This window comes from Eubalaena glacialis, chromosome 4 (assembly GCF_028564815.1).
Source record: "Eubalaena glacialis isolate mEubGla1 chromosome 4, mEubGla1.1.hap2.+ XY, whole genome shotgun sequence".
NCBI lineage: Eukaryota > Metazoa > Chordata > Mammalia > Artiodactyla > Balaenidae > Eubalaena > Eubalaena glacialis.
Window position 1 is genome coordinate 157,405,570 of NC_083719.1, and position 12,950 is coordinate 157,418,519.

The window sequence follows — 12,950 nt, forward strand, 5'->3', positions numbered from 1 at the left end:
AGGGGACATGGGTTCGATCCCTGGTCTGGAGGATCCCACATGCCGCGGAGCAACTAAGCCTGTGCGCCACAGTTGCTGAGCCTGTGCTCTAGAGCCCATGCTCTGCAACAAGAGAAGCCACCACAACGAGAAGCCCGCGTACTGCAATGAAGAGTAGCCCCCGCTTGCCGCAACTAGTGAAAGTCTTGCGCAGCAACGAAGACCGAATGCCAAAAAATTTTTTTAAATAATAATAATAAATAAATAAACTCATTACATGTTAACATAAATGTTTGCAGACTTTTTTGTCTGGCTTAATAGAAAACAGCTGGATTTTCATATTCACTTCTGCTTGTAATCTTTTGTGATATGTAGTTTTAGTTGAAGTATGTGAAGAAAATCTGGCTTCACCCAGGTATGTAGTTTACCATTTTAACCATTTTTAAGTGGCATTACAATTTAGTGGCATTAATTTAATTACATTTACGTTGTTGTTCAACAATTACCACTATCCATCTTTTTTTTTTTTTTAATTTATTTTTGGCTACATTGGGTCTTTTCTACATTGTTGCTGCGCGTGGGCTTTCTCTAGTTGCGGTGAGCGGGGGCTACCCTTTGTTGTGGTGCACGTGCTTCTCATGCAGTGGCTTCTCGTTGCGGAGCACAGGCTCTAGGCGTGCGGACTTCAGTAGTTGTGGCACGCAGGCTCAGTAGTTGTGGCACAGGGATTTAGTTGCTCCGTGGCATGTGGGATCTTCCCAGACCAGGGATCGAATGTCCCCTGCATTGGCAGGCAGATTCTTAACCACTGCGCCGCCAGGGAAGTCCCACCACTATCCATTTTTAGAACTTTTTCATCGTCCCAAACTGAAACTCTATACACATTAAACAATTTACTTCCCATTACTGTCTCCACCCAGCCCCTGGTAACCACAATTCTACTTTATGTTACTATAAAATTTGACTATTCTAGATACCTCATATAAGTGGAATCAGACAATATTTGTCCTTTTGTGTCTGGCTTATTTCACTTAGCATAACGTTTTCAAGATTTATCCATGTCACATGTATCAATACTTTATTTTTTTATTGTCAAATAATATTCCTTGTATGAATATACCACAATATCTTTATCCATTCATCAGTTGATAAACATTTGGATTGTTTCCCCTTTCAGTTCTTGTCATTAATGTTGCAGTGGATATTAGTGTACAAGTTTTTGTGTGGACATATGTTTTCATTTCTCTTGGGTATATATCTAGGAGTGGAATTGCTGAGTCATATGATAACTATGTTTAACCTTTTGAAGAACTGCCAGACTGCTTCCAAAGAGGCTACACTATTTTACACTCCCAGCAATGGTATACGATGGTTCCAATTTTTCCACATCCTCACCTACAACTTGTAACATCTGTCTTTTATTATATTATAGTCATTCTAGTGGTTATGAAGTAGTATCTTGTGATTTTGATATGCATTTTTCTGATAGCTAATAATGTAAGTACATCTTTTTATATACTTCTTGGTCATTTGTTTATCTCCTTTGGAGAGATGTCTATTCAGATCCTTTGCCCATTTTTAAATTGGATTGTTTGTCTTTTCAATGATGAGTTGTAAAAGTTCTTTATATATACTGTAGATACTAGATGACCCTTATCAGATATATGATTTGTAAATATTTTCTCCCATTCTGTGGGGTTGTCTTTTGACTCTATGTTAGTGTCCTTCAATGCACAAAAGTTTTCAGTTGTGATGAAGTCCAGTTATCTATTTTTTTCTTTTATTGCTTGTGCTTTTAGTGTCTTATCTAAGAAACCATTGCCTAATCCAAGGTCACAAAGATTTTCACCTATGTTTTCTTTTGAGTTTTATAATTTCAGCTCTTATATTTAGGTCTTTGATGTATTTTGAGTTAATTTTTGTATATAGTGTGGTTTAGGGGGTCAGCTTCATTATTTTGCATGTAAATATCCAGTTGTCTCAGCCTCATTTGTTGAAACACTATTCTTTCCCCATTGAATTGTGTCTTAATATTTGAAAACATGAAACCTAGAGGACTACCTGAAGTTAGCCACATGGCAAAGTTTAAAGCCAACTATCAAGGTTAGAGGGCACACAAGTCCTCCAAAAGACCACCCTCACTTCTTTTTTTTATTTTTTTAAATTTAATTTATTAATTTATTTTATTTATTTATTCATTCATTCATTTATGGCTGCGTTGGGTCTTCGTTGCTGCCCGTGGGCTTTCTCTAGTTGTGTTGAGAGGGGGCTACTCTTTTGTTGCTGTGCGCAGGCTTCTCATTGCGGTGGCTTCTCTTGTTGCGGAGCACGGGCTCTAGGCGCACGGACTTCAGTAGTTGTGGCACACGGGCTCAGTAGTTGTGGCTCGCGGGCTCTAGAGCGCAGGCTCAGTAGTTGTGGCGCACGGGCTTAGTTGCTCTGCGGCATGTGGGATCTTCCCGGACCAGGGCTTGAACCTGTGTCCCCTGCATTGGCAGGCAGAATCTTAACTACTATGCCACCAGGGAAGTCCCCACCTTCGCTTCTGACAGCAACTGCAAGTTCAAGGTGTTCCTAAAACCACCTTCAGGTTTGATAATTCTCTAGAAGAGCTCACTGAAAGCTATTATAACTCATGGTTACAGTGTATTACAGGGAAAGGATACAGATTAAAATCAGCTAATGAAAGAGACACTTAGTGCAGAGTCTTTTTTTTTTTTTTTTTTTTTTTTTTTTTTTTTGGCTGTGTTGGGTCTTCGTTTCTGTGCGAGGCTTTCTCTAGTTGTGGCAAGCGGGGGCCACTCTTCATCGCGGTGCGCAGGCCTCTCACTATCGCGGCCTCTCTTGTTGGGAGCACAGGCTCCAGACGCGCAGGCTCAGTAGTTGTGGCTCACGGGCCTAGTTGCTCCGCAGCATGTGGGATCTTCCCAGACCAGGGCTTGAACCCCTGTCCCCTGCATTAGCAGGCAGATTCTCAACCACTGCACCACCAGGGAAGCCCTAGTGCAGAGTCTTGAGTTCTAAACACAAAGATTCCTTACTCCTCTCATGGAATCAGGACATGTTACACTCCTGGCACAAGTGTGTGACAATATGCATGAAGTATTACCAACCAGGGAAGCTCACCTCAGCTTCAGTGTCCAGAGTTTTCACTGGGGCTTCATTACACAGGCATGATTCATTTGATTGGTTGCCTATGTAATTGAACTCAGTCTCTAGGTTGACTGATACTGCATTACCCAAAATCCCCAGCCTAAATTACATGGTTGGTCCTTCTAGGGTGGTCAGCCCTACCCTAGGATCCCATAGCAAAAATACTCTTATCAGGTGTGACATAGATTATCTCCAGAAGTCGAAGGCAGAGATCAGACCTCCTCTTGTGTAAGGCCAAATTTTTTTACTACACTGGGACAAATATCCATTTTCAGGGGCAGAGTTAGGAAAGGAATGAGACTTTTTACTGAAGATCGTCTGTCTGCCAGGAATTGTATTAGAATCTTTGTGTATGGTCACCTCATTAATTTTTCAAATTAACCCTGAGAAGTATTGTTTCTTCATTTTGCGCATGAAAAACTGAGGCACAGAATCCAAGCAACTTTTCTGAGTGCTGGAGCTAGGATTCAGACCTAAGTTGCTCTGCTCCAAAGCCAAGCTTCCATCAGGATTGCTCCATTGCACAGCTCTGGGGACACGGTCTACATTGCTGTGTTCTCTGTGGTTGGTTTTCCTTACGCTTGTACAGTGAAGCACCTTGTATCCCAGCCACCCTAAATAACACATACCATCTGAATAAAAGCAGTGAGCTTCCAGACAAGTTCCTAGTACTCCTCTACGGTGTATGAATTCTGGAGCCATCACCACACATTGCCTCCCACCATAGCAAGTTAAAGAAAGGTTCATGACTCTTGCACTGTTGGTGGGAGTGTAAATTGATACAGCCACTATGGAGAACAGTATGGAGGTTCCTTAAAAAACTAAAAATAGAACTACCATACGACCCAGCAGTCCCACTACTGGGCATATACCCTGAGAAAACCATAATTCAAAAAGAGTCATGTACCAAAATGTTCATTGCAGCTCTGTTTACAATAGCCAGGACATGGAAGCAACCTAAGTGTCCATCAACAGATGAATGGATAAAGAAGATGTGGCACATACATACAATGGAAAAAAAAAGGAACGAAATTGAGTTATTTGTAGTGAGGTGGATGGACCTAGAGTCTGTCATACAGAGTGAAGTAAGTCAGAAAGAGAAAAACAAATACCGTACGCTAACACATATATATATGGAATCTAAGAAAAAAAAAAGGTCATGAAGAACCTAGGGGCAAGATGGGAATAAAAAGGTCATGAAGAACCTAGGGGCAAGATGGGAATAAAGACACAGACCTACTAGAGAATGGACTTGAGGATATGGGGAGGGGGAAAGGTAAGCTGTGACAAAGTGAGAGAGTGGCATGGACATATATACACTACCAAACATAAAATAGATAGCCAGTGGGAAGCAGCCGCATAGCACAGGGAGATCAGCTCAGTGCTATGTGACCACCTAGAGGGGTGGGATCGGGAGGGTGGGAGGGAGGGAGACGCGACAGGGAAGAGATATGGGAACATATGTATATGTATAACTGATTCACTTTGTTATAAAGCAAAAACTAACACACCATTGTAAAGCAATTATACTCCAATAAATATGTTAAAAAAAAAAAAAAAAGAAAGGTTCATGAATATATACTCCCTGGTGACCTGTTTTGAAACACCAGCAATGGTTGTCTCATCTCTTCTAGGTTGATTTGAGCATTATTGAAGCTCTTGCTATTCTTTTCTTCTCAGGCTGCTGTACAGGACAGATTGAACGAGCAAGAGGGTGTACCAAGTGTTTTCAACCCACCACCATCCCGACCCTTGCAAGTTAATACAGCCGACCACAGGATCTACAGCTATGTTGTTTCAAGACCACAACCAAGGGCAAGTTATTTCATAGCTGGAATTTCTCCCTTTTTTATCTTAAAAGTTCTTTCACTTGGTTATGTTGATCTCTCTATGATAGGGACAAAAGAAATATTCAGAATATAAACCTGTTACCTTGACCTAGCTCCTTGGTAGATTTATTGGGTTTATCATTTTTCCTTTATTCCTTAATGAACCAATGAAAGTATCCTTTTTTTTCCTGTTTCTATGCCAGTTATTTGAAGAGTTTTCTGTGCCTTGTTTATAGCACTTCATCTACATGTATTTACATGTCTAAAAATGTTTGCTACGTGTTTAATAGATCTTCCACTTTTAAGTTAGAGTGTTTACTGAATTCTTTGTTGCTTCATTTTACTTAATTTTAAGCTACTTCTAGGGAAGTACTTGTAATCTCTGTGGGAGCCTTGGCCATATCTTTGAAATTAGTCTTGAAGGGCTAGCAGCAAGGAGGTGGTTCAGTTAAATTCAGCAGGCATTTAAGAGTGTTCCAAGGTTCTTGATATTTTGCTGTTGGAGATCTAGAGATGAATAAAGAGGCATTCTTCCCTCTTCAAATTATTCACAGTCAAATTAGGGAAGTCAGGTGTGTATTCTGATAGTGAACACTCCAGAGAACTTTTTGGAGTTTCTTATTCTTGGAGTTACACTCACCTCTTATACTTGGATTTAGAATTTACTCCATCACTCCTTTTTGTGAAGTACTTGATAACCATTGTAAAGCAATTATACTTCAATAAAGATGTTTAAAAAAAAAAAAAAAAAAAATAGTTTCTAAATAGCTGTTTTGGGGTATTCTGAAGTAGAATAGCACAGATTCCTAGAGCAATTATATGACTCAAAGAGTAGTTCTAGGGAATTCCCTGGCGGTCCGGTGGTTAGGACTCTGCACTTTCAGTGCTGAGGGCCCAGGTTCAATCCCTAGTCAAGGAACTAAGATCCTGCAAGCCGTGTGGTGTGGCCGAAAAAAAAAAAGAAAAAGAAATTTTTTTTTTTCTTTTTTAAATTAAAAAAAAAGGAGTAGTTCTGTATGTGTTCAATGTTTCTCCAGTTTGTTTTGGGCTTGACTGTGTTTGGGACCCTAATGTCCACTAATGGAGCTCCAGAGCTCTAGAGCTCCCTGGCCATGGACACAGAGGGTCTCAGATTAACACAATATACCATATAAGAAATGCTTTGTAAGCTATAGAGCCCTATATATTTGCTAATTAATAATAAGAGCAGCAGTAATCAACACTGTTAAAATAATAAGAGTATTACCAAGATTAGCAGCTATTTGGAGATTTATAATTGTGGCTAATACAATTATTTGTCATTTATATACAAATGTCCAAGGTAGCAATAGTGGTTATCTTTCTTGTTATTTCTATATACCACATTTTAATGTATTAATTCTAAAAAGGAAACAATGAATATTTATGATTTGGGGAGGAAAACTTGCAACTGAATTTGACAGCTAATGTAAGTAGCTGCAGAATAAGTGTTCAAGCAGATTTAATACAAACATTATTGTATAAAAGAAAAATATAATAGTATTAGATGAAGTGAGGTCAAAGGTAGTTGGTTTTTAAGAAGGATGAGGTGGGCCAGGAAAAGGGAAACTTGCTTTGCAGAGGGAGAAATTACATGAAAAGGACAAAAAAGAATGAAAATCTTAACTAGCAATTAAGGTATTAGGGATTGAGAGAATGATATCTAACTTTGTTTTTGGAATTTCAGGGGCTGCTTGGATGGGGTTATTACTTGATAATGCTTCCATTCCGGTTTACCTATTATACAATACTTGATATATTTAGGTATGTACCTTTGTATGTATGTGTTAGTAGTAACAAGGTAGACATTGGAGCTGAAACATAGACCAGAATAAGGTTTATGCTCTATCAATTTTGGCTTGCCAGTTTGTCATCAGATTGAATACTTTTCCTGAAGTATTCATACAGCATGAAAATATTTTTGGTTTTTCAGACATAACAACAGATGTTATCATTTTCACAAATAAGTCTGCCTCCCTATCCCACATGTTTGTCCCCCTACATTCCCTAGTTGATCTTCACACCCTTTCCTTTCCAACCTCTGTTATCTTTACTAGCTTCACACTCCTTGTAACTTTTACCCTAAATCATTTTACAACTCATAATCCCAATAAATTCTTTTGCTCTGAGATGACCCACTTTCTTCTAGATTCCTCCTATAACATTTTCACCTTTCTAGACACACCTTCTGTACATTTTCCTCTGTCCTGGCAACCCATAGGTTGCTGGCACTGGAACCCTTCCATATGTGTACCCCCTTGCTTCACACTTTCACCTTTCTTCTTAATTCCTTCATGTACCATTTGGAGAGCTCAGCACAGGAAGCTACAGAAAGGCTGGAAAATGTCAAGGGGCCCAAGTTGCTGGCACATCAGACTTGGGGTGTCTGGTCTGGAACTCAGTAGTAGATGAACCCATACCTAGACTTCATGGAGAACTAAAATGTTTTATGGGCATCCATGCCAACAGATGGAGCTAGAACATGTCATCTGGGCCTTGCATACAGGGCATTCTATACCTTCCTCTAAATATGGGCTAATCTTTGCCTTGCTCTAGGGAGCAGAGCCTGAAGGTAAGGACCCAGCAGCTGCAGAAGTGTTAGGATCAGACAGTACCTAAGAATGGGCATGTAAAAACCTTCAAAATCATAATGAAGTCTGAGTTGACATCTCTATTTTTTTTTTTAAAAGCTGATTGTTCTAAATTGTGTTGGCCATTGGAATATATTGTAATGAGAAACAAAAAAATTAAAACCTTTATCCATTCATCAAAATTTGAAAACTTAAAGAGTAATAAGATAATTCTAGAATACTTGATTTCAGAGAAAGTTATCAAAACATTAATCTTCTTAAGGATTTCTAATCACTCCCCCACATACACAGCTTCTTACCTTTGTTTTTAATTTGCTCTGGAATGTTTGTGTCAATGAGTTTGATTTGATTACTCAGGAGAACTTCTAAGTGAAATCATGTATATATGGGGAATTTGTTAAGGGGATAAGGAATTGGCTCAATATTCGGTAAGGAAGGTATCATAGTTTAGTCAGCTTTTCTATGCTGACATTTCTTCAAGTATATGAATATTGTTTGCTTTCCTTGGGAAAAAATATGCATGGCATGTGTTACTAATTTTAATGCAACTGTATCATCCAAGTAACTTATTTAATGTTACGTAGTACATTGACTTATCAAGCCCCTGCTCCTTTGCCTTTTATGGAAACCCAGGGGATAAATAAATGGTACTATACAAATGTGATAAGATGGGCTCTTTAGAAACAGATGTGTGGTACCATCTTTAACCTTACAGTAACTGCCAGGTCTCCAACTCTGCCAGTGTTGTCTAGATCCATTTTATAACTTCCTCCATGGATGCTATCAACCATAAATCACTGAGCAGAATTTACTTGCCCCGTTGAAGAGCAAGTCAGTCATGACTGCAAGTTTGGATTTGAAGTTCTTGTCCATAATTTGAATAGTTTGGGAATGTGGACTCATAATTCAAAATCCCAGGAGAACAGAAAGGAAAGGGAGAGGCAAGTAGAAGAACCAGAAAGAGATATAGCTCTGTTCTAGCACAGCACTGTCTAATAGAACTTTCTGTGATGATGGAAATGTTCTATATCTGCAGTGTCTAGTGTGGAAGCCACTAGCCACATGTGGCTATTGAGCACTTGAAATGTGGCTGGTGTGAGTGAGGAAGTGAATTTTTAAAATTGTATTTAATTAAATTAATTTTCTTGGTAATTTAGATAACCACATGTGGCTCGTGGCTGCTGTTTTAGACAGTGCCGTTATGGAGAGTCTGGGGGCACAGCCTGACCTGTGATCTTTTTGGATATTGCGTCTTCCTTTCCCAATTCTTATAGCCCTAAATTTTTCTTCAAAAAGCACTCCAGATTTGTTTAGGCCAGTGTTGGAATTTATAATTCTAGTAATTTGCATTCTTCTTAAACAGGCAGTGGTATAACACTTGCTGCTTTGTGGCTTTTGAGCCAGACTGTACTCTCAGGTTTGATGGTCCACTCACAGACCGTTCACCTCCCTTTGCTGCCATGCCCATGGCTCTGCTATAGGAATCTTTACAAACTGGCCCACTCCATATGCACTGCAGTAAGCCGATTCATGTGATATTTATTCCTTCTTCCCCAGGTTTGCTCTTCGTTTTATACGGCCTGACCCTCGCAGCCGGGTCACTGACCCCGTTGGGGACATTGTTTCATTTATGCACTCTTTTGAAGAGAAATATGGGAGGGCACACCCTGTCTTCTACCAGGGAACGTACAGCCAGGTCAGTGCCACAAACCATATAGGTGCCAATTTATTGATATGATTCTATCCTCAAAGGAAAGCATAGCCTAGCACTGATCATGTCATTCTTTTATTCAGAAACTTTAAATAGCTTTTTATTGCTTACACAGAAAGAGACCAAGCCCTTTAGCTGGGCCCTCCTTGATCTAATCCCAACCTCCTTTTGAGGTCTTTCCTGCATAACTTGTTTCGCTATACCCTAGGTTCCAGCTGACCATTCCCTTAACATACTCTGTACTTTCCCACCTCTGTGCCTTTGCTTTTGCTTTACTGTTTCCTCTATCTAGAATGCCTTCCTCACATTTTTGCTAATTGGAATCTTGCCCTTCTTTCACCAGCTCATGTCACTCCCCTCTTGTACCCTTTCCTAATTGTTGCGCCCTACCCTGCCTACTTGCAATCTAAAATAGTAGTCTTTCCTTTTGTACTTTCATAGTGGTTTTGTTTTTTTTTTTTAAACGTTATAGCAATTTCACATTCTTCCTTATTTTATAGTTGTTTGTGTTAATGTCTTATCTCCTGTACCAGACTGTAAGCTCCTTGTAGGCAAAACCTAAGTCTTAGATCCCTCACAGAATTGAATAAGGGGATAGACCATAGACTCAAAGCAACACATCTCATTCAACCGAAGCCACACAGACATTCGACTGTTGTTACCTCTCAGGGAGCAAAAATTAGTAGTTCTATGGGTGTTGGGCATATCTCTAGTTTACCAGAGAAAAATGTAGAAGTAACACCTTATGCCTGAGGGTGGTTCTGCAGCCTCCAGGATTCCTGGATCTATCTGGAGAAAGAGAAAAATGCTTACTCTTGCTTCCTTCTGTGATTCTCCCACATCTGCTTTTTCCCACTGGCTGCTCCCACCCCACTCAACGAGCATTAAGCACCTACTATATGCCACGCATTGTGCTCAGTGCTAGAGATACAGACGTGAATGAGATGGGCGCCTCTCATACACCCTCTTTGCTGTAATCCTGAGGGTAGACCACCTGGTCATTCAGGAAATCTTAATTAAATTGTAATGTACCTGGGATTCTGCAAATGCAAAAGCATACACAGAAATCTTGGACACTAGCCTTGTCTTTGAGGATCTTTTAAACCCCATGCTCTTTAAAATGCCCTTGGGTCCCTCAGTCCCTCATCCCTGCTTGGTATGTGGCCTTGGATCAGGCTCATCTTCGCAGTATTTTTTATGTTGTAGCTGTAAAGTGGCAAAATTCTCATCTCCCTTTTCAGGTCAGATTCTCCTGTTTATATCTTCCTTTAGATTGTGGGAACAGCTGACTTTTCTGTGATTGGGCGGGGAGGGGGCCTTTTTTTGTCAGCCTGCCTACTCTCATGTGCCTGATAGAATTTAAATCCTAACAACACTAAAAACTTTTTCATTGAAGCTTGTTAGCATGGACTTTCTGTAGGGAGAGAAATGCCAGGGGTATGAAGGTAGGAGCCCAGGAATTTTCTGGTTTTCTTGCTCAGCTTTTTCCCTCATTTCTTCTTTTGTTCCTAAATACATAGCTGTATCCATTAGGACCCTTAGCCTAATTAAGAGTTTGAGGCACAGTCATCATCATAATTTGTGATCTTCTGTTTCTCACAGGCACTTAATGATGCCAAACGGGAGCTTCGCTTTCTTTTGGTTTATCTTCATGGAGATGATCACCAGGACTCTGATGAGTTCTGTCGGTAAGTGGATTGATTTTTTTTTTTTCCTCTTTTCTGATCTTATCTACTGATAATTTGTAGTAAGCAAGTTCTTCTCATGTCCTCTTCATCCCTCTCCACAGCACCACACTCTGTGCTCCTGAAGTTATTTCACTAATAAACACTAGGATGCTCTTCTGGGCATGCTCCACAAACAAACCTGAGGGATACAGGGGTAAGTCGTGTTTCTTTTGCCTCATTGAGATTGTTGAGATATCTTTGGAATAATCTGGAAGGACATGCCATTTATTGCATGACTGTTCTGTGGCTGACCAATCCTCTCAGCAGTCCTGAGAGATGGGGGTTGTATTACCTCCACTTTATGGTTTAGGAAACAAGCTCAGAGAGTTTAAGCCACTGGCCCAGGATCATACAGTTAGCAAGTTTTGGAGCAAGCTCAGGTCTGTCAGACTCTAGCCCATTCATTACAGTTAACCATTGCCAGAGCCTGTTTTATTTTTAAAAATACCCAGTCCTGGCCAGCAGCTTGCCTTTAATCTTAATGAGCTTTTTACTGAAGAGTTTATTCTTGTCATCAGCAATTTTAGCAGAGCTTCTTGCACAATGAGTTTGAGTACCCTGAGTGCTGATAGGGATTCAGAAAGCTCAGATCTTTGCTGACTATAACTAACTCTCAGCTGGAGGTAAATATCTTTAGAAGTCAGTATAAGATATAAAGGCATCTAGGGAAGGAAAATGCTGTTACTTTGCAGCTACTTCTATACAGCAACTTTTGAATATATACTAGCATACCAGGCACTGTGCTAAATCCTGAGAACCAAAGATGCAGCAGATGTTTTGTCTACATCCTGGAATCCGAATTGTTATTCCTAATTGGTTTTTAAACATCTGATAAGTTCCTGCAGTATATGTTTTGCCATTCTCTTAATGGCTTTGGGTGTGAGGAGTGATAGATAGAAGGAGACTAAGGATACTTTTAATAGAAGCTTAAAATCTCTTCTTTCAAATCATAAGGTAAAACAGGTAAAACTCTGTAATTGTAAAATCTTGGTTATTTGGAAGACCAACTTTCTAAACTCCTTCAGAACAGAAAAGCTAGCCCTTTTATAGTGGGTGGGGGCGGATGGGACATAGGAAAAGGGGGTAAGGAAGGGATTGGATAAGAGGAACAAAAGACAGGGAAGATGATGGTGGAGATCCTCACCAGTAACATAAAGCTTGAGACTTGCAGCCTTGTCTCCTTTAGGCTTGACCCCGACACAGGGGAAAATTATGCTGAGCAGTAGCCAGAGTCTTTGTAGATCCTTTTCCTTCCATCAAATAGACATTGTTCTTGAACTCTGCAGCCTGCCCTAGCATCATCATGACAACCACACCCCACCAGAACAGCCTGTCCTACTCTAATCAAATTACCTGGGAATAGGGACACAAATATATAACAACAACAGCAAAAAGATTGAGAAACTAGGAGGGAAAAAGGTAGGCAGGGAATAAATGACACCTCCCTTCTTTCCCAACTGAGACCAAAGCAGTTCTCTCTTGCTTGTTGTGTAAAATCTAAGAATTAATCTGTTTTATCCCTAAGTCCTGCCCTTGATCTTTTGGGTCTTCTTTCTGTCAGTCTCGCAGGCTTTAAGAGAAAACACCTATCCATTCCTGGCCATGATTATGTTGAAGGATCGGAGAATGACTGTGGTAGGACGGCTAGAAGGCCTCATTCAGCCTGATGACCTCATTAACCAGCTGACATTTATCATGGATGCAAACCAGACTTACCTGGTGTCAGAACGCCTAGAGAGGTACAGGGGAGTTCCTCTCTGGAACTGAGACCAGCTGTAGACTTGGGTGCCTTACCTGGGGCTCCACAAATCCTGACTTCTTCTCTGTTAGGCAACTTTAAAAGCCTTGTCCATTTAGTGTTAAAATATTTATATATTTTGACCTAAATAACTCCATCAGATCATCTTTTCTTGGAGATGTGATTCAAAATAAAGACAGGACT

The 12,950-nt window shown here is 40.1% G+C and overlaps 1 protein-coding gene across 1 annotated transcript in view; it reads left to right on the plus strand.

Moving 5' to 3' along the window:
- The window catches only part of FAF2 (Fas associated factor family member 2), a 64,443-nt gene that overhangs the window by 44,052 nt on the left and 7,441 nt on the right, over nucleotides 1–12,950 (plus strand). The window contains exons 3-8 of the mRNA XM_061189958.1: nucleotides 4,813–4,947; nucleotides 6,667–6,743; nucleotides 9,128–9,266; nucleotides 10,884–10,969; nucleotides 11,071–11,162; nucleotides 12,570–12,747. Of these exons, the coding sequence (XP_061045941.1) occupies nucleotides 4,813–4,947; nucleotides 6,667–6,743; nucleotides 9,128–9,266; nucleotides 10,884–10,969; nucleotides 11,071–11,162; nucleotides 12,570–12,747 (707 nt within the window). The remainder of the gene's footprint in view (nucleotides 1–4,812; nucleotides 4,948–6,666; nucleotides 6,744–9,127; nucleotides 9,267–10,883; nucleotides 10,970–11,070; nucleotides 11,163–12,569; nucleotides 12,748–12,950) is intronic.